The sequence below is a fragment of the Haliotis asinina genome, chromosome 11 (assembly GCF_037392515.1).
Source record: "Haliotis asinina isolate JCU_RB_2024 chromosome 11, JCU_Hal_asi_v2, whole genome shotgun sequence".
In the NCBI taxonomy this organism is placed as follows: domain Eukaryota; kingdom Metazoa; phylum Mollusca; class Gastropoda; order Lepetellida; family Haliotidae; genus Haliotis; species Haliotis asinina.
Window position 1 is genome coordinate 48,699,000 of NC_090290.1, and position 23,467 is coordinate 48,722,466.

Below are 23,467 nucleotides of genomic sequence, written 5' to 3' on the forward strand. Positions count from 1 at the left end.
AAGGAAACTTCACTTCTCAGCTGCTCCCATGAATATTTGTCAGTAGGCAGGATGGTTTCAGGTGATCTGGATTCAGAAAAAAGAAAAATATTTTCGCAGATTTTTTATGTTAACCCTTTCAGTGTTTGCTATACAAACTGGTTGTTTTATATTGCCAGTTTGCCATCAGGGCCTGCTGCCACTTGCAGACAAAACCTACAGACCCTGAATGAAAGCTCCAGGCCCATTTCTTAAAAAAGTCAATTCAATAAAGAAAATAAACTGCACTGTTCAGTTTCACTGTGTTTTTTACAAAATCAATACGCGAAGCCTATGGCACCGGCAGAAGTTTATATTTGTTAAAGACTGGTGTTGACATAAGTATGCACAAAGCACTGAAATACCAGGAGGTGAAGCTCTAGGTTATCGTAACTTGATGGATTATGGACGATTCAAGAAACGATAGTAAACTTTTTTTTACAAAATTAAAAATAGAGGCAGATAATCCACAAGAGCCTGCAAATAATTGAAACTGTCGGTCTGGTGAAAAAAAAACAAAAAAAAAAAAAACAAACAAAAAACAACCGCCGCTGGGCCTCCAGGCTGGCGATTATTTCGAACGCTGATCCCTTTGTATGACAACAATTTAGGCGGGTGGTTCTTATATTTACACATAACATGTTTTCATCTTTCAGGTTGTTTTATGGATCATGTACCATGATGACATTATCTTTTATGTAGATGGTATTTGTTTTTTAGACTTTAACAGCTGTACGTCTCAGTGTTTTCTATAATGAAAAGTGTAAACTTACACCAGCCCATGACGATGCACATCCACAGAAGTTTCTTCTCCCTGCTGAAAGCCATCACTATCAGTGTGTGTAGGTAGAACCCCTCACACACCATCCAACAGTAGTTACACACAGTCAGGTACTGGGTGAACACGTGTAATGCTTGGCACCAACCCTGAAACGAACAATTGTACTCAGTCAATTACTGCAAAAGTTTGACACCAATCCCGACACGAACAAATCAGAATCGTAGAGTCAGTTATTGCGAAAGCTTGACACCAGCCCTGAAACGAACAAGTCAGATTTGTACTGTCACTTACTGCGAAAGCTTGACACAAACCTGACACAAACAAATCAGAATTTGATATTTTCCTTAATGAATGCCTCAAATGTCGAAAGTGTTCTTATGTATTCTGGGTGTATATTACTTGTTTCGCAACTGCATTGAAAAAAGAAATCCCCTTGAAATTCAAGATAGATGTTTTCTGAAGTAAGCTCAACGTTGCCTTTCAGTTACATTCGTTAGAAATCTGGTCAAACTTTCACAAATACTTTTAACATGAAAACAATTCAAGGGCGGATATAGCTTTGTGAGACAGGAGAGGTACACACTATTGAAAAAACTGGTGGGGTAGGGTGCAGACTATATATTCATCCGCCTTTCAATGGTCATTTAACAAAATTTCAGAAGAAATGGTGTGGAGCTCTCTCTCTCTCTCTCTCTCTCTCTCTCTCTCTCTCTCTCTCTGTGTGTGTATGTGCGTGCGCGGAGCGCGTACCCTGCACACACACAACTCTGGATCCGAATATGCAATTATATTTTAGATGGACAATTTTTTCTCATTCCTTTACGACGTCTTGAATATCGATTTGTCATTTTTATAATTTTCGTAACGTATCATGCTGAGTTTCAAAGATTCCGCCCCTATTTAGATGCATATAGTTTCTTGTAAATGAGATCTAGTAAAGAGGACAAAAAGTCTTGGAGCCTTTATCCCTTAGTCTGAGTTCGGATATGAATGGTAGCGTTGTTGGAGAAAATGGTAGTGTTTTGGGAAGAGTGATTTGTCTTCTCTTTAAGCAGGCCATTATGGAAGATTTGATATTATGATATCTTCAGATATTTGTCTTGACTTGATATATATCTTATGGTTTCCCATAAGTGTAGAATTCCTCTGTAGCATGATTCTTGAAATCATAAATGTATACCTGCATTGTTAAAAATGTAAAATAGTCTCGTTATCTATGATAGACATATATTGAAACCAAATACTTAATGTGCCATAAACATGATTCCCATGCAGAGATTGCAAATGAAATAGAAGAAAAAAAGTAAGAAAACAAAATTATGTAAGGTTTTATGTGATTTCCCATATATTCAGGATCAGCTAGCCAAAGTCTTCTCTAGTTAGGTGTACAGTTTTCAACTAATGCTTTCCGTTTGCAGTTACGTCTCTTTTCATTTTATCAGGTTTGTCTTTCCATACAAATTTGACACAGGTTTGTTGAAAATCCATAAAATTTTTGGACTCATCATTTCACCTCACATCTTGCTCATATCATGTTTCACATCAATATTCGGCAGAAATTCTGAAAAAATACTGACTCGTAAATTTATCTTGCAAATTTGTGTTGTGAGAAAGAAGGCGCTCGAAAGATGTCAGATATTGCGCTGAAGGTAAGTGCCACCACGTGAAGTGTGTTACAGTGTTTACTGAAACAGTGAAGATCAAACAGACTCTCTTGACAAAACCTAGGGGGCAGTGAGGTGGCCTAGTGGTTAAAGTGTTCACTCGTAACGCCGAAAACTCGGGTTCTATTTCCCATATGGATAAAATGTGTGAAGCTCATTTCTGGTGTCTCTCGCCGTGATATTGCGGGAAAATTCCTAAAAGCGGCGAAAAACCCAACTCACCCACTCTAGCAAATCTTGCAAATTTCAACGATTTGAACATGCAGGCAGCGCAATACCCATGTATTTCCGTTTACAGCGAACGGGCTTATAACGAACTGACAGGTAAAACGAACCTTTCTGTAGCGAGATCTTGTTGGATGTTTTATTCTAAATGCGTATGTCAAACTGAAGTTAGTTTCCCATTCAGTTCATAAGAATGTATATTATTGAACTCAATGCACATACATCCACCTCGCATGCGGTGTATCCCTTGATAAAAATAACTCACGGACTCGAACCCAAGGTATGCTTAAAGGGCACAACTCTTTAGGTAAATTAGGAGAAAAATATTAACGTCAACCTTAAATACATAAGAAGATAAAGATATGAAGTTCCATAAAATACTTGAAGAAAATACTACTTCATAATGTTACAACCAAACAAGAATTTTTCTGAATAAAGAAAAAGAACATGGTTGAAATATGGTTTCTCAAAATATGGATTTAGTGGTTTTGAGGACAAGAATAAATGACGATATCGCTGTGTAATTGTGATGGTAGATAATATCTGGTATTAATATGAAATCCCAAAACGTCATCTACCCAGAGAACATCACCGCTGACATTTAAACGAAGCGATTTAGAGTCTGACACAAAACAAGGGAAACACCATAGTAGCTAAACGGCAGCTTTATGGAAAATCTCCGCTGACTGCATTGTCAGTAGTACCTCGCTCCACCTGGCAAGTCATGATTACGGTCTTAAACACATATCACAACGAAATATCCAGTTTTAAAGCACCCATTTTCAGTGTTCGTATTAATGCCAGGTTATTGTTTGCACAAGACAAGTATCAAATGATACATATTTGTAATACAATCAAGGTCGTCAAATCCTCGCAAGCGCTAAATCCGTTCAAGATCAAAAAGAAAAGTAAAGGTTAAAAGCAAAGTGATGATATTAAAAGTCGCGAACAGGTGAGCATAACCTGTCTGACGTAAATTCACGCAAATTAGTCAGCACGTCACCTAAAAATAACCGGGAACGTATGATACAAGTCAAGATGCCCTTTCCACATCCACAAAAAATCTCTGCTAAAAGCATTCGATTATAAAATTAAGACAATATCATGTTTCACCAGTATTACAGCTATACATGTAGTTTGGGGATCGTTGTTTGTAAAGAAATCGAGTCTGATCAGACAATCCTGTGATTGTCACTCTTCGATTCGATGACAGAGAATGTGTGATTAAATCACAATGTCATATAAGCGTATCCTGCCTCACTGGTGGCACCCGTCATAAAGACATACAACATATAGGAACTGTTCACCAGGGGAAAAATCGGGGACGTATGGTACACGTCAAGGTAGTGAATTGGATCGGAGATCAGTTTTGTCACTGATGCATGAGTTTTGGAAATATCCTCCACATGTCTACCATGAAATGCCTTGAACGCTTTAGTAAGGACTTAATGAATGTTGTAGTCTCTTATATTTTAATCTCATGGCGCTCTTTGAAGGGAAGGATTTTTTTGTCACATTGTGTGTGCGCGCGCGTTGTATTGTTGGGATATTTTCTTCCAAAGCGTATCAAATAACATAATTGACATGAACACAGATCTCCCTACATTATCACATGCCATAATCTAGATAAGTGAATGAATGAATGAATGAATGAATGAATGAATGGAACCCTTTCCATATTCGAAAAAAAAATTTTTCTATAAGCAGAGGCTATTACACGATTTCGACTGCTTTCAACTGGGTAACATATGGTACCACACACAATACGGAATTGCATCTGACATAATAATGGTCGTTAATTGGATAATTTTTCAAATGTCCTAGACATAGGAATGATGAGTCTTCATGGATGATCAGCTTCCTTATTGTCAGCTTGTTCGGTATAGATACTAAACCGTTTTCATGCTATTCCGAAACGTAATTCTACAATAAAGAAGTTGGTCATTCATTAGTCTTTCCTGTTACTTTCACATTCAACAGTTTTCTAGACCTGTCAATCATTCAACAGTTTTCTAGACCTGTCAATCATTCAACAGTTTTCTAGACCTGTCAAACATAAAACGTTCTGTGGTTTTACTGATGCCGTGATTGTTACTAAAGGCACGGGTCATATAGGTGGAATGTTTTGGAGTGCGGTGTTAAAAAACAATCAAAAACGTAAATAGCGATCACGTCCGATGCATTTAGCTGCAAAACACTGACCACAGTTGGGAATAGAGTGTGATGGTATGTAACTATCTCCTTCACAACTAATGCTAGCGAAATTCGTAAATCGTGGAATATCTCTTTAAGGCTTATTCAATCTCAGTGTGTTTCACATATGAAAAAATATCTTGTTGTTCCATTTCATCAAGAGCGAGACCAGTAATAGAAAACACACATCGACTGTCTTGATGACTCTGTTTAGTCATGAACCTAACAAGCCACACACGCGGCTGTGTTCATCAATGTGACAGCTGAGAAGACTATAATGAAGCCGTGTCTCTCGCGAGACTGTCATACAGATATCATCTCGTCTGGACATGAGGTTATTATCCCTCTGGAAGGAGGGCAACTTGACCACGGCATCAAATAGGTCAACACAGGATAACTTACAAAGGGCCCACGTTAGTGTTTCAAACTATACATGGTAATGTGCGCTTATTGGACCATGATAGATAAGCATAGATGAGCATTTCTACAGCGCCCATATATCCATAAATATATGCTCAAAGCGCCGTACAAGGCAAAAATGAAATGTCAGTCTGGATAATTTTGCATTGAAAAGGTATAACTTCAATTGGGCTTTGAAACTCACCAAGGACGAGCAGTAGACAGAGCATTTCAGAGAGTAGCAGCAGAATTTCTGAAAGAACATTGTCCGAAAACCTTGAACTTTCATCTAAGTGTCTGATGAAGAGTTTGTGTGTCTGGTCGGAGAGAATGAGAGGGTTTGTACAATTTGATAAGTTTACACAAGTACTCAGGAGCTGTTCCATTTATACAGTGGTACGTACGGGCAATGACTTTGTTCTCCACACGAGCTTGTACCGGTAGCCATATTAATGATTTGAGTATTTGCGTTATATGGTCGTACTTGGTGCTTCTATTTCCAATGAAGTAGCGAGTTCAGGGCGAATATTAATGCGGCAGCTTACTTTCATTACTTATTGTCTAATCACCGAACGAGTGAACTCTCGTATTCAAGCTTTTCGGCTTCACACAAGCAGATACACGCGACCATGCTGGTTGAAAGTTGTCTTCAGCAACTCATGCTTGTCCCAGAAGACGACACTAACAGGATCGGTCAGTCGTGATGACCTGGTTGTTTTGCGCCGGAATTAGCAATAGTCCTGCAATATCACGGCAGGGGACAATTTAAATGGGTTTCACTCAATGTACCCATATTGGATCAGCCTTTGTTGCAAGCCATCGTATCCCAGTTGTTAAGATAGATGTTCATGCCGTTAATCACTGGATTCTCAATTATTTAGATCGTAAGAATTTAGCTGGAATATTGCGTGCAGCGTTAAACAACAAACGGAAATATACAAAAGGACAAACATCACCTGCCCTAAAAGGCAGCCTACTCAACTCGTGCTAGCATAAAGAGTAGGACAACAATAATGAATTTACAGAGACTGTCCAACACCTTGTCAGTGGATGCCCCTCCTTGGCACGAACACGTTATCTGAAAGGACATGATGGCATGGCGAGCTGTTTCACTACCGCCTTCGCCATGCTTGTAGCTTTGACTCCGAGGTCCATCCATGGCACGACCCTGAACATGTCCAGGCCGTCATGAAAAATGACGCTTTTAAACTTCTCTAGCATAGGTTCATATACAGCCTGAGAAGAATTCCTGCTAACAAACCTGATCGTGTCCTTTTGATAAACCCAATGAACTTATTTATATCACTGAAGTTTCTATCCCATTTAAAAGTGATTGACAACATTCAGGAAAAACATGCAATGTATGCGGAAATCGCCTTTGAAATGTCTCACTTGCATCTCATTGCTTGCTACCTTGTGATCTCTTGGCGCAGATCAGAAGAGTGCCAGGGTTCACCACCGGAGAACAGCCCTTCTGACACTCTGGGTAATGCAGAAGGCTTCGGTGTTGGAGAGTTCACATGTCCTCTGAAAGGGTCTTGGTGGGTTCGTCTTGGCAGTGTTTCCTGTGAGAAGTCCCATTTGCATGCTGTCTGGCAAGACAAAGGCCCTGAGCTGATGACGAGCCTTTCCTGCCTCACTGTGCCAGGACCACCTGAACGCACTCTGCTGCATATTATCTTTAATCTGTACAACATGAATTTTTATAAAGCTCTTTTACAGGCTTCATATCCTGCTCAAAGCGCGCACGATTATCCCGGATAATCCAAGCTGCCTGTGAGACACTAAAGGGTTGGTACCGGCTGGGTGAACAGAGGCAATTTGGAACAAACCCATATGCTTAAGGTGAGACTACATGTATCCCATCCAAAGACACTCCATGTCCAACGTTGAGAAAACAAATCTAGCAACAACGCATTTACTTCTCCAAAATCAAACATGGCATGTCTAATGACAGTTACTAACACAGTACACAAGCAAAGAAGACTCCATAATCAAATAGTGAAAAAAACCAAAACATAAAGCGTACTGGTTCTGAAGTTGTAACATGCAGACCGGAGCAAGTAGCCGACGCTCTCCATAAATGTCAAAAGGCAAGCGTCAGTCTCGGTATATAATGAGCGTTCACCTGTAAACCTTGGAGATAGTGAACTGTAGTGATAGATAGAACTGTTTTTAAGGGAAAGAATATGATTTGTTTATTTATTTGTTTGGTGTTCAACACCTCAGAAATATTCCAACTATGGCGGTGGTCTGTAAATAATCGAGTCTGGACAATACAGGGATCACAGGCATTCGCATTGATCTACACAACTGGCCCAGTGGGATACGATGACATGCCTCAACAAAGTCAGCGAGTCTGACCACCCGATCTCGATAGTCGCTTCATTTATTATTTGTTCAAACATTTTGTAGATATGTTTCGTGTGACTTGCCATAGGCTTTATTTATTTCTAAATGTTCACTTTCTGCTAAAATGAACACAACCAGAAACATATTTAACTGTAGGCGAATACTGTTGATTTACGCTTTTTTGTGTAAGATCCTGACGTTAACAGGTCAATACCTAATTGATATTAAGCATGACTTGGTGCTGAGTATAACAATATTTTCAGGTGGTCACACATCCCAATTCATGTCTTACGCGAAGTTACAAATTCGGAATTGTCATAACACAACAATATGATAAGGACACTAACTGTGAATTGATTGTCAAAGTTCGGATGAAGACACTGTCTCAAAATGTAACAAAGAAACAGCTAGCCTTTTTGCTCCTTTGAAGACAGAAATCAACAGTGTCTACATGTCCGGTAGCAAGAAACAAGCAGTGGAAATTCAAGGAAAGTTTGTGGACCGAAAAGAAAGAAAAAAGTCTTGCATGGACGGTTAATGCTTTGAGCAAAACCAAATCGTGCTGTTGAACTGAAACTTGCAAACCTTGACCACAAGAACATTGTAGCAGCATGTTGTTGCTGTGTGCAGACAAGTTAAAATTCATCAACCGCCTTGGGAAAATGCGTTGAAGTAAAATGGCCAGTGATTTGGAGATGGCCCCTCAATTTGACCAAAGTAACTTAACAGTGCATGTAATTGCTGTGGTTGATGGTGTGGTTGTTTTTCGGAAGCGGTTGCAAGTACCTCCAGTGGAGACAGTAAAGGATCTATGTCAGTGCTTTGAAGACCGACAGATGCGCCTGACAAGAACTTGATGTTTATTCTTGTGTTCGATACATAAATCAATTCAAGTGACAACCAGAGTAACTCAACACAAATACAAGGATTCAGTCCAGTACCAAATAACCGACGAAACAAGAATCAAGGACATCACACTGAATCGATTTCTATCTCATCACCAAGTCAAGGCTGACATTACGGAGTATCTAGCCAAAAGTCCATTCAGAACTGCATGGATTTATCAAAGCTCATCACAATACAAGACGTACAAGAATATACCTGTGTTACTCTCCAGACACTGGCGGGCTGACTGTTTAATTATTCTTAACATTATGGCTATCTTGTATAAATATATCTATTTATACCTTCGTAAGTGGCATAAGGATGTACATTATTCGTACCTCGTTACAGCTTAAATGAAACAATTTCATTGTTATTTGTGTGTGCAGCGAGAAAAACAGAGCTTACACGTATTTGATGGAATGCATTTGTAATTTAGACGATGAGGCAGTAAGAAAAAGTACGATCTTAACTAGTTTAGATAATTTGATCCACTAGAAACTTTGGCATGCGCGACATTCGTATTTGTACTTTCCTTACATAGATTTCATTATGCAATCTACACTGGGGCTTTATGGTTTTCTATTTTCTCTGTAGTGATTTGACTTCCTTGTCATGACAAAAAAACTTTGTTTTGGTGAATGGTATTCTTGGTACACTTGCATGTTAATAGCAACAACTGTTGGTTGACCTCATAAAGGGGTCTGAAATGACCCCGTAACGTTGTGTGTCAAAAGATTAATAGACGATGTATCCATACAAAAAGATCTTAGTCATATATGACGACGTCATAAACCGCTAAAAGGCGATGATCGATCGGGATCTGAGTTCAGGCTCGCTGACAAGGGTGACACGTGTTATCATATCCAAACTGTGCAGATCGATGATCATACTCTCAACCACTGGATTGTCTGGTCTGATTTGCATAGTGACACTGAAATGAGGATGATATTTGACAGTGCCAGTTTGGTGGAACGATGTCATTTAATATTTGCTTAAGAATAAACCACAATAACGCAGATCGAGGTGGAAATTGTTACACGATAAAATAATCCCCAAACTGCCCTTTCTCCCTAAGAAAACAATAGTCAGTTAATAAATATCCAATACGCATAATTTGATATGGAATCTTTGTATCCGCACAGGATCGTGCAAATATAATCTTCCTAACGTCAATGAACACCAATGACATCGCTAAAGACATCTTACGGACTTATGTTCCCTTGTGTCTCTTGTCAAGAGTGTGTGGTGGGAAAGCAGATTTAATTCAACCGACAGACACATAAGGATCGGACAAGTTTAAGTGAAGTCGACCTGCAAGGCAATTTCTAAGGATATATTGACTAATCTCGCGTTATTTCTTCATTTGCCAATGATCAAAGCAAACCACATGTATTTAGGTTGATGAAGCGAGAGACTGGGGATATAAAACAAGTTAAGCATAAACAGTAAAACGGAAATTTTATCTGCCCTTTTCCTAAAGTAGCGGCTATAAAATTCCCCTTATGGGATTCAAACCTCTGACCTGATTCGTGTTCGGAAACCTTGATCAAAGAGGATGGCTTCTACACCGACATAAAACTGAGCACGGCCAAGTCAACATTTACCCAATTTGTTTGGGGTGTCGTATTCGGGCGTGTATCTGACTTCACGAAACTGTTGCATAAACACCTATCAGCGAAAGAGAAACTAAATTAAGATAGACTCTGCCACATCGATACAATAGATTTCGCATTTAAAAGGGGTGATGAGGGTAGCCTAATGGTTAAATCTTTCGCTAGTCACGCCGAGGACCGGGTTCGATCGACATGTGTACAGTGTGTGAACCTATTTCTGGTATAGTGCTAGAATATTGGTGAAAGCGGTTTAAAAATAAAAACTCACTCACTCAATCTCAAACGACAACGCTGGAGAATAGTGAGTTAAGAATTTATGTCACATTGGAAGTATTTCACACATATCGTGACTAAACCAAGTTTTACATTCCTTGTACATTACGTTAAACTTTAACATGTCAACAGAGGACAGTTAAAACAAATGCAACATCACAGACATAAAGGTAAAACTAGTGTGAAAATCGGAAAACATCTTAACACTAAACACCAGCACAACATAAAAAAATACATTATCCGTTCAGACAAATCGAGCCATTGTGTTATACGATCATATATTACACGATTGAAAATATGGTCATATTATATATACTTTAAAAGACATGGTCTTACTTTAACCCTCTCATGGAGACAATTAATTTTACGACACTTAAACCCTTTTTATGATACAGGCACGACCAATCCCAGTTACTAGTTTATTCTACCAGTCATAAAATACCATTTATATATTTACGAAACATATTATTCATTCTTTAAATAACAATTCAACACCGTCGCATAGTGGCCTCTTTAAATCTGGACTGACAACCCAAGCTGGTGTGAGCGATGGTTGGTTTTATTTCAGGTTAATAAAATCTACTCTTGTTCATCTGCTAACACAGATTATGTTGGTCCCATATGACTATGATAGTTGTCATTTTTACCGTGTGTTTATTATCACTATCAAATAGTGACGACACCAGGTATTCGTGGAAAGTTAGTGCATCCTGTTAACTGATGGCACCCTTCGCAAACACATGCAAAGGTAAGTCAATAGTGAAGCAGAACACAATACGTATGACAACATTGTGAATAAGTTTTGTCGCTGATGCATTAAATGTTGAATTGTCATTCACATATAATAGTAAGGGTGCGAGATTCTAGTCGATTACCCTTCAGTTAAAATATAATTATACAATCCATATATCTTGCCTTTATTTGATTTCTCACTAACCGCCGTTTTCAAACAATCTATGCTGGAGGAATAAGTGGCTTCCTACATTACGTGATGATCTCCGTTCTTGAGGGGGCGGTGGGGTAAAACTGGAGGGTAAAACGTTCATTTGTCACTTGTCGATTCCCCACATGGGTACAATGTGTGAAGCCCATATTTGGTGTCCCCCGCCGTGTATTGCTGGAATATGGTTAAAAGTTTCGTAAAGCCCAATGACGCATTCACTTTGTTCTTGAAGATGTGTTCACTGACGGCGGACTTCATGTCTAGTTTGTTGGCGGAGGACAGGCGTCCTTTGAGTCTGGTGCTAAGGGGTCTAAGGGTTTCTCAGATGTATTGGTGGAAACAGTTGCACAGGAAACTTTCCTCATAATATAGCACTTGACATCCATTCGAAACCGACGTGTGTCACTTTTAAATGGAATTCAAAGACCTGATCCTCTGTTCTGTCTTTTACGATATACCTCATTTTCTAAACTGGCAGACTTGGTGATACATACCGGGTTGCTATGGAGGATTTCTGGTTGCATGGTAACAGAGGTGTGCGCTAAATGGTACCTACTAGGTTGTTATGGCTGATCTGTGGGTGTATGGGAACAGTGGTGCATGTTAAGCGGTACCTACCGGGTTGCTATGGGGATCTCTTGTTGCATGGTAACAGTGGTCCACGTTGATTGGTACCTACCGGGTTGCTATGGAGGATCTCTGGTTTCATGGGAACAGTGGTGTAGGTGAGAATCCACATCGCTCCAGTCAAGATGTAGGATATAAACAGATGTTGATGCATGGTCACCCGACTACACTTCAGCTGTCTGAAAAAAACATTAGGTTCAAACAAGTCATCATGTTGTTTAGAGTTACGTCCCTTAGTCGAGCTATAATCCGTAGATCGTGGCTTCCAAAACTAGTGCTCCAATTACCCACGCGCCTTATTATGATTATGATTATGAAAATGGGACAGCCTGTTTGCTGTAAGTGTTTATAATATTTGAAACGATTGTATTTTCCTGAAAAAGCCATATACAGTTTAGAGACGCTGCTATTTGATCAGGGACAATCGTTAAAGTGTAATTTTGTGATTGATTTGTGAAAGATAAGGGGTTAAAAGACATCACACACGTAAAATACACATGGGGACCAGAACGTGTGTTACTAAGTAATAATGCAAAATATCTAATGGTGTTGCAATTTCTAAAGTGAACTGAATTTCATTCACTGTAGCTGCAAACTGCACCAGAAGAGGTACATTAATAGTATTTGCATTTATACAAACAGTATGATAGGTGCAATGTACATCGAGCGAGTTAGATATTAAGTTATTGAAGTCATTTCTTAAATAAAGTCATTTTTATTTCCGGCAAATTGAAAGTTTTCTTAAAGTTCCTACCTTACTTGTTTTAAACAGGATATTCATTTTATGCATATAATAACGTATGAATATATGTTTTTATAAAGTCTAATTTGGGGCATAAATAATTAATTATATTCGTAACCAATGTCATCGCCTATTTCCAAATAGTATTGCTCAGTGGCGCTACAAAGAGAAAAGATTGTGGACAATGTCTATGGAAAAGAGAGTTTGAAAAGATGAATTTAGGAGCGGTTTTTAGCAGCTTTTAGGGCGAGTTGTAGAATGTTCCAGAGATAGGGGGCTGCAGCAGAGAACGCTCTTGATCCCATGGCTGTTTTGACGTGAGACAGTACAAGCAGTAGAGAGGTTGGCGAGCGGAGAAATCGGCTTTGAACATGGAGATGAACAAGGTTTTGGGGATATTGAGAAGACTTGTTTTCATAGATGGAGCTGTGTATAAGAAGAAGGAGAAGTCGGTATAGAATTCTGCTTGATGCAGGCTGTCAGAGAAGAGTTTGGAGGACAGGTGTCACAGTTTGATTGCGTGGTGCACAGGCAACTACACGGACGGCTGAATTCTGAATTCGTTGAAGTTGTGAAAGGAGATGTTGAGGAATGTTATAATAGAGGGAGTTGCAACATCCAAGTTTACAGAGAACAAATGTGGCCATAAGAAGCTGGGCGCTGTTGAAGTCTAAAGTTTCGGATCTTGCTAATATTGAAGATAGAAGAATCCTTTGCTGAGTGATTTTCTAATAAAATTGTTGTTTGAAAGATGACACCAAAATTTGTTGCAGGGTCAGACTGTGTGATCCTCTCCAATTTCAAGAGATAAATTGCCACGCATGTTGAAGAGTTGATGCCTGGATCTAATGGTCAAGAACTCAGTCTTGGTGTCATTCAATTTACTGGGATTCATCGCCATCTACCTGGTTTGATTGGATGGAAATGCTTGGATGTTCGGACTTTTAACACGTTATTGTAAAGCTGAAAATTTAGGTTCAAAATTGATTGATGGATATTTCAAAATGCTTTAAGTAGTTGCTTTGGAAGAGGTTTCAATTGTTGATATCTAAATTCGCTGGCAAATATCTTTTAATTTACTTTTAATGACAGTTTTAAGCCAAAATATACTTTCCCAATTTTTGGATTTCCAGATGAAACTGGTCTGATTTCGATTAGCTGGTCACACAAATCTGGCTTTACAGCTCTGTTTCAAACGACAAAGGCAGATTCGGTGTCAAATATGCGTGTGTATTACACTGATTAAACGAGATTAAATTACACTGATTTACACTGATTAAACGAGAATGCAAAAACACATTTTACATTCATAAGAATAGGCCAAAAATGCTATTGTAGTGTAACACTGCGAGAATAAATAACAGTGTTACATTATATTACTAGAACGCGAACATTTTGTCTTCATATTAAATAAAAGCGACACAGCCACTTTCATTATCATTACCCAGTGGCACGATTCTGAGTATATCATAATCGTCCTTTCGGGAACTGGTATTAAATAGTGGTAAAACCAGGCTGATTACCAGGTTAAATAGTGACAATCGAAAAGTTGAGTGGATCCTGCCAAAGCAGTGGCCTCCGTCACAAACACATTCAAGGGCAAGACAACTGTTCACGAGAAACAAACATGGGAACATAATGATATAAGTGAAAACAGAACCGGAGAACATATTGAACACAGGTGCGGAAAATATTCTTGAAGCTTTATGAAGTCCTAGAGAATGTTGAAATTGAAACCTTATTAGGAACAAACAGATCCTGAACAAAGGCCCTCTTTAAAGCTTTTATAGCATAGTCTTAACTAATTCCAATCTCAAGTTAACGAATCCTGTAAATCAAACACGTGACCCTTGAAGATCCGGGCTAGAACTCATCTCATGTAACCCGTGCTTGTCGACTAATAGGACCAGGTGATCAGGGACGCTGAACTGGTTGATCCATGTCGTCATATTCCAACTGCGTAGGTTGATGCTCATGCTATCGATCACTGGACTAACCAGACTATCATTGCAGATCATGTCATATAGCTGTGAGATTGTTGAGAGCAGCGTTAAACAACAAACAAACAAAAGCCAAATTATTTTTAAAATGTTGCATCGCCGAATATGTCAAAACTACTCTTACTGGGAAATCCATAATTTCACATATTGTGTCTCCTAAACTTCAGATGATATGATACAGATGATATCTGAAGTTTAGAGGACAGCAATTGTTTACAAGTGACATTTTGATGAAGGGACAGCGTTTTCGCGTACGTTTGTTTGGTGTGAAAGTGATGCAGCTGCAATGTATGGACACAATTGAACTTGGTTCTTTTCTCCAATTGTATTAACTCAAGCAGATTATGAGAATTTATAACAATCCACATGATATCAAACCACTTTGTTAAATCCCTTCTGTTAATTTAAAGAAATTCCTCCCTTGATTGTATTAGGGATGATGGTTAATCCTGCGATTAACAAACAAACGTTTGCAATTGACATTTATAAAGGAAGTTGAGTGATGAAATCCTTTGATACTGATGCTGACTAAAGTATGAACGCTGGATAATGAAAACATCAAAGCCTTTGTCACGCCACCAGTGGCTCTGATTGGTGTCATGAAGTCGCGAAATGAAAAAAAGTTGGTCACCAAGAGTGCGCTGTTGTCACTACAAATCTGCCATGTTTCAATAAAGCATTTTGCAAGACTGGTGACAAGAGGGATGATGTCAGTACTCCAATATTCAACTTTCCTTCGTGGTGAGCATTTCCCAAACAGCTACGGCCTTCGATGTCAAGAGTACACGGCACATGAGGTGCAATTGAACATTTTCCTTTCAGGAAGATCCAAAAGTGCGGCACACAACTCTTGTTCGGATCAAAATATAATCTTCAGTGTCTAAGAAAATCTTTACAAAATGTCTCAGAAACGATGGGAAAATCATAAAAAGTATCGCATCGATGACCAATTAAATTTCTGATGCAGTTCACTATTTTGACGAGTGTCACATGCTCCGGATATATTCAATCACACAGCCATTTGCAGGTGTTTGTGAAGTATGCAGTTGCAAACTTGTGGGGCGTGATAAGCTTGCGCTTTCCCGAACAGTTGATATGCATGTTGAAAATAATTCATCAGCACATTCTCACGATGTCTTTGGGTGTACAACTGATTTTGTAATTAGCAGTTTTCTTTGGTATACACTGACAGATTTAAAGACTTTCAGTCCCCCAAATGACATAGCGCTCGTAATCTTTGATATTGCCCGTTGCAACACAAGCCATGTTTCACAACAAATATAATTTGTAGGCAAAAAGAGCTAAAACAAATTTTAGAGGTTTCAGGGAGGGAGGGAGACTTGGAAAACGTATGTGGTCCGACGAAATGTGTCATCTAAACGTAATCAATACGGCCACATATGTACATTTGAGTTACACATTTAGATTGTCTCTTGAAGTGGAAAACTTACATTTCAAAGAAAATGGAGATGGAGGTTTAAAAATCAGAAACACAGAATATTTAATTCGTTTGACAAAATGACGTAAACTGTTCACAATATTGGTAAGCAAACCCTTCGATACCAGTGATACTAACTTTAATTTTTAAAGTTTAAATGCATGAAAAAAGGGTCCACAAGATTGAATAACAGATATGTCGTAAGAAACATATCCAATTGTAAAATGTCGTTCACAGTTTGTGAAGCGTTTGACCGTACTATTCTGAAGATTAAACGATGATGTCATTGTAAAAAACAAAACAAAAATGAGCTCATGCTGACAGACGTGACTCTGGGGATTACTCGATTCGTCGAGTGTATTGAGTGATACGGGTAACATTCATCTTATTGCTACAGACCGCGCCTTTTTCAACTAATTAGCTCCATACACCAAATTGATTCTGTGGCATTCATTGCATATATGTATATACATGTGTGTGGTCAAACGGATCATTGTCTGAAAAGGTTGCGTTACAAATGAGGTGATTAGTGCACCCGGGTCAAGCTGTTAGTCCTCAGTCATGGCACTACCGTTCCGTGTAATCTACTGTCGCAGATTCAGTGTATTTCGTCTCTGGATGTCTGGAGTAAAGATAGTTGCCGAGTCTCCTTCCTGTCTGACTAAACGGAGAAGTTCATAGCGTGAAATGGGAGCACCTGCGTCCCCGACGTGTAACCTTGTAGTTACTGGAGATAGGTTATAGACGTATAATTTGATGAGTACGGTAGAGTATAACGTATAGTTTGACGAGTACGGTGGAGTATAGCGTATACTTTGATGAGTACGGTGGCACGATGTTGACGAAGTGCATCAGTGTTAACGCTCGATTTGGTGCAGCACCTCAAGACCAGGACTGACTGCTGGAGGCCTACTCTGAACGGTAAAATTTTCAGGGAGCGGGTATTATAAGTTGCATAACTTGTCCCTGATCCCTTTCAAATTTGTGTATCAAATATGTTTAAATCAAACCCGGAATTCCACGAGTCATTGTTGGGTTTACATTGAGAGGTCACTCTGACGTTTCCTAGTTCAAAGCACATTGGTTCTAAGCACTTAGGATTCGAAGACTTGCTAATGCCAAGCCACCCGATCTCGTTAGTCGCTGAAGAAAAGCATGGGTTCCTGAAGATAAAACAAAATCTAGCCCAGATCTTTACGGGTTATACAAAGATGAACACTTTGTATTCTTGTTTATTGTTTTGGGTTTCGTAATTTGGCGGAACATGCTTAACGTAGTTGCTGAGGAACATCTCAGCTGTTAACCGAATAGGCTCAATCAATGGATCCGTATCTTGTTGCATTGTAACATCGTGCCTTGTAACGTTTCCTCTTTCCAAAAACGTGTCTGTAACCTTTGACCTGTATTTCCGTCTTAAATGATGAATACATGTATAATGATGTACCACATATACTACCACGAGCATCCATGAAGAACTAGACTGATATGTCTGTTATTTGGGGGAATTAAGAAATGAGAATTAAAACAGATTTCACACACACACACACACACACACACACATACATACATACATACATCTGATCCAGTTTGTCGCCTCTTACAGCATAACTTGCAGATGACCTGTTCTAAAGAATATTTGTTTAAACAATGAATTTTCTGTAAAAACCGTATTGCAGTTAGCTCACCTGAACATGTTGAAGATGATGACTCCCAGTACACAAAGGATGATTGACAAAGAGTACCCAGAAATGTATACCATGATCACATCTCTCTCTTCCTGAAAAAGACATAGCAACGATTCTGTTACTGCTATACCTCGATTGGTATTATCACCGTGTAAACAACGTTCATCTAGATGGAGGTGGTCTGTAAATAATCGATGTTGATCACTTGATTTTCTTGTCTAAACTCGAACCATAACCTTACCCTAGCTCTGAAACCCTATCCCCCAAACCCCAATCCTGAGTATTAGAAGCAAACATGGGAAAATAGTCACAAATAATGTGGCGAACATATTCTGTAATCGCACTGATTATTTACAAGCCGCTGACATATAGCTTGGATATTGATGAATGCGGCGGTAAACAACAGAACAACAAATCACTTGAAAGGTGCACCTGTAAATATTTGGACAAGGTAATCCAGTGATGGCCATCATGAGCATCAATCTACACAACTGGAATACGATGACATGTGTCAACCAAGTCATGGACATACCAATCCAGTTACACGCCTGTTACGACAAGCATCGGTTTGCTGAAGAGCAACATGAGCATCGATTGGGATAAGTTGGAAGTCGGAGAGCCTGACCCCACGATCCCGTTAGCCGCCTCTTACGACAGACGTGGCCAAACGCCTGGTTCACGTACCTGTAATTTGGAGCATGCGGTGTAATCTGTCCAGGGTTTGTTGGGAACTTTTGGATGGCTGTACCACTGACCATTGTCCTTGCACGTTTTCCGAGCATACGCTGAAAGAACAAAGGTTACCGTTATGAAACAAACCCTACTTATACACATTTTGCTTTTTCATTAACACCTGGTGTCACTAATGTGTTGATACACGATTTATCACACTTTGCCTTCAAGTTGTATGTCCTGTCAGATCTGTTTTGAAGAATTGTGAAATACTCTTCACTCTCCCTCGTTCTCTCACTCACTGGTGTGTGTGTGTGTGTGTGTGTGTGTGTGTGTGTGTGTGTGTGTGTGTGTGTGTGTGTGTGTGAAGGGGGTTGGGGAGGGTGAGTGTGTGAGGGGGCTACAGGCGGAGTCGTCAGTTATCAGATTAGAGTAATTGTCTATCAGCGTCTTTCTTAACGCCCCACTTACCAATGATATTCCAACAATATGACCTCGCTGTATACAGTCGAGACTCGACTGGACAATCCAATGGTTGATGTTGTGGTCATCGAACTAGGCAACTGGGATACGATGACGTGTGTCAACCAGGCCAGCGAGTCTGACCAGCCGATCCCGTTTGAAGGTTCTTACGACAACCATAGACTGCTGAGGACCAATTCAGACCCGAATCTCGACTTAATTGAAGGAGTGAATAACACACATAAACGACTCTGCAGGCACTCGCAGCTCGCTGGACGAAAACACGCGAGCAAATGACTTTAGTTTTACGCTCAACAACATTAATCACTTCTAACGACAAGCATGTGTTCCTCAAGACCAATTCTAACCCAGATCTTCACGAAGAATCAGCACAAGAAGATCAATACCATTGCCACACACGTAAGCAAGACAACGACCTTCACATGCCAGATTCGAAACTGTCTGAAGTACCATCGTTTTTCGGCTGACTGGAGCGTAAAGCACGTTTTACCGACTCATTCGTCCCATATGCCTCAGTGGATTTGTTCTATTCAGAGAGCGAAGATTGTGTGCGCTTTGATCATCGCATGTCAGGTTTATAGGAATACATGTATTGTTTTGTTTGAAAGTTGAAAGTATTTTGGTATTTGCATACGTTTGTAGGTTGACTTGCTCCCTAAACTAATTCCGAACCATTTCTGAGAGAAAAGCGGACATTCTACTATAGTTTAGTTTCCTGAATTGTGTTTACTGTGAAACTGAAAGGTTAGATTACGTTACATTAGTCATTACAAGGCATCGTGCCTTACACAGCTTACACAACTGATCAGAGATCAATATTGACCATGAATAAACTCACACATCTGATATAAGCACATACTGATCACACAAGCTGACAGGTAAATGCGTGATCTTTACCTAATGAAAGTGACTTTAGTTTTACGCCGCCTCTAGCAAGTATTCCAACTATATCAAAGTGAACTACACCAGAAATAGGCTTCACACATTGTATGGGAAATCGACCCCGGGTGTTCGGCGTGGTGACCGACCTCTTTAACCACTAGTCTACCAAAGGTGAAGGAACAAGTTTTATCGATGATCAGCTTCTTTATTTTCACAATGGCGACGGTATATACAGAATCCATACCGAAACGTCGCCATTGTGAAAATAAAGAAGTTGATCATCCAGAAAACGTGTTCCTTCACCTTTAGCTCAGCAACTTCTAAAATGCCTCTAAAGCAGTTTCACTAGTCTACCAACCGCACCCGTACCCAGCGTATTGTTTGACGATATATCCCAGTCAAAAGTTGGCAACGGATTCGTTCTTCCAGGGTACATGTAAAACAAACATACTAAATTCAGTATCTCATTCACTTGTCGCCAAATATTTGAGAGCAGGTTGTCTAACGTGTGTTTTTTTTAAATACAACGCATTTCTTATTTTGCGTTGTCTTTCCTAAATCAGTTCATTACAGACAGCACCAATCCACTTATTGGCATATTGATATAACACGTGAACATTGGGATACGAATTGGTCTTCAGTAATCCAAGAGGCCGTGTAAGGGGATCGGGTGGTCAGGCTCGTTGAGATGGCTGACACGTCTTCGTATCCCACTTGCGTAGATCGATGTTCATGGTGTTGATCACTGGATTGTATAGTCCAGAATAGATTATTTCCAGATCCCCGCTATATATCTGGCATATTGCTGTGCGTGGCCTTAAAGCAGCCAACGAAGCCACCAACATATGAAACCTTTTATTAATGATAAAAGCCATCACGCCCTTCAGGGTTTAGCTACCAATTACCCCAGCCCAGCTTCCCTCTGTGATTCACATGATAATGTCGGAGTCTGAAAGCGAGTAATTGCACCTAGATCTCGCTATGACGCCTGCATTGTTTTATGCCATCAGCCAAGACATAGAGTGAAAAGTGCTTTCGTCTGAAAGTTGTTCCAAAAATATATTCTGTCGCTGACTAATGTACTTGAAAACAATCCATTTCCTACATGCCCGTGAAAGATTAGACCTGTTGGTGAGAACTGTTCTTTGGCAATCAGTCCTTGTTGCTAGAGACGACTAATGAAACCTGGAGGTCATGCTCGCGGACTTCAGTTCATGTAATTGTATTCCTGTGACGTAGATAGATGCTCATGACATCAATCATACTCCAGATTTTCCAGATACAGACCCATGATCAGGGTTATAGGTGTTCAGGCTTGCTGACCATATATTGACTCGTTATCGAAACCGAATTGCTGATCACTGGATTGTCTGCTCCAGACGTGATTATTTACAGTGAGTTTAGTTTTACGCCGCTTTCACAATCTTTCAGTTTTATTACACTTTTCTGTAATTAATTGTCCTCGCCAGACAGTGCTGTGGTCAACACCATGAGCATCGATCTACGGAACTGACATGCGTTAGTCGCCTATAACGCCAAGAATCAGGACCAGTACAGACCGCTATTATATGTGTTAAGTATGCTGCTTTGTTGCGTGTAATTAACTGCTAAATAATTCAAGCATCACTACATTTTTCAGGAATTTCATGCATATTGTTTATGGAATCAGTTTTTCTGCTGCAATTATATACTCTTAAAAAATAAGGGAAAGTCTGCATTGTTTTATGCCATCAGCCAAGACATAGAGAGAAAAGTGCTTTCGTCTGGAAGTTGTTACAAAGATATATTCTGTCGCTGACTAATGTACTTGCAAACAATCCATTTCCTACATGCCCGTGAAAAGATTAGACCTGTTGGTGAGAACTGTCCTTTGGCAATCAGTCCTTGTTGCTAGAGGCGACTAATGAAACCTGGAGGTCATGCTCGCGGACTTCAGTTCATGTAATTGTGTTCCTATGACGTAGATAGATGCTCATGACATCAATCATCACGATTACAAATCACGATTAAAAATATTTAGGAGATATACCGGAGTCAGTCAATGGTGATATGATATTATTGAATGTTTTGACAGTGCGTTAGCATGTGCACTTCCTTACAACCATATTTATTTGGAATGTAGTCAATTTTGAAAGAATATTGGTGTGTGACATGTAATTTGCATGTATACAATTTTCATTTTAAGAGATACGATTAGAAACAAACACTAACAAAAGTGTGATGCAAGATGAGTGTCAAAATTATTTTTCTACGTGATTACTCGACCTTGAAAACCGACAAAATCAAGAATGGGACCTCATGCACGTGTATGGGACTACTGCGTTGTGCACCTGCATATCATGCGTTGTGTTTAGGGGTGGTGATAGAGGGATTTGGTGGTGCAGTGCATTAATAAGATGCCTGTACCTGAAACGTTTGTCAACGTTTACACTTCCTATCAAAATTGAAGGTTCAGGTTTCCCTACTTTTTTAAAGAGTATATTATGCATCTCCGTCAAACTATTAATGAACATCCCCTCACTGTAGTCAGATCAGTTTTGCTCTAGGAAGTTTGTTTCTTGGCGTCTCAACATAATAAAAATATAACTTCAACAGTCTTGTCACGTAATTGGCAGGCCGGGATGCCCTAGAGAATGTATGCATGCTCTTCTGACAAATTGGCCTGTGATTTTTTTAAAGAAAAAACTGTTCCGTGAGCCTAAAGGATATTTGTAAATTTACATAAAATTATTTTCGAAATGCTGCAGCTTATGTTATTACGACAAGCAAATAGGGAAAATACTCGTAAAACCTAAGGGCACCAGTAGATGGTTTCATGCTTGGTGAACGTGAAAACCTGATACCACTTTCAAACGTTTTTTTTCCCAAAAATCATTTATCATTAAAGCCACCGGGCTATGCTTGTATTTAGTGATTTGTCGCACGAGAAATGCGACAGAAATCTGTTCTGGAAAGTGAACCCTTCTGGGATAATTATAAAATACTTATCGGAAAATCACCTTACATTCTATTTTGAAGCATACACTATAAACGGATACTGATTATTGGTACCGACAGACAGTAGTTCTATGTAGGAAGTGTGCGAGTGAATGACCACGCTTGTAACAGTATTTTAATTAATATCCAAATACAGTATTAAAATTTCAAACTTGGCAGTAATAATACACTTCATTCTTATAACTCACAATTCATGTTCAATTCATGTTAAGGTGTGACGCACATTTACAATGTGTCGTGCTTGTTTGCAGTAAAATACTGATACATATGGCTAGTGAATGTGAAGTGTCCACAATAATAGTTTAACTTTCAGATGCTACAATTTAACATATGGAATAGGTTGGAGATACTCAGCATCTAAGTAACGTGGCTGTGCCGCAAAGAATTGAATTTCTAAGACATTTGACTGTTGAACGGTTCATAAACAGCTGTGGAGGGTTAGGGGTAGTCCAGCGCTAAAAGCGTTCACTCGTCACCCTAAACAACCGGGGTTCGATTCCGTACATAGATACAATGTGTGAAGCTTATTTCTGGTGACGTGAGACTGCCACAAACGCGTGCCATATACAGTTTACTACGAATAAATCGGCTAAAA

The 23,467-nt window shown here is 39.4% G+C and overlaps 1 protein-coding gene across 1 annotated transcript in view; it reads right to left on the minus strand.

The window, feature by feature from the left end:
• LOC137255495 (calcitonin gene-related peptide type 1 receptor-like) overlaps positions 1-23,467 on the minus strand; it is a 90,487-nt gene that overhangs the window by 12,162 nt on the left and 54,858 nt on the right. Inside the window, exons 8-11 of the mRNA XM_067792931.1 lie at positions 18,523-18,623; positions 17,839-17,930; positions 12,026-12,152; positions 792-945 (exon numbers count right to left, since the gene is read on the minus strand). Coding sequence (XP_067649032.1) covers positions 792-945; positions 12,026-12,152; positions 17,839-17,930; positions 18,523-18,623 — 474 coding nt within the window. The remainder of the gene's footprint in view (positions 1-791; positions 946-12,025; positions 12,153-17,838; positions 17,931-18,522; positions 18,624-23,467) is intronic.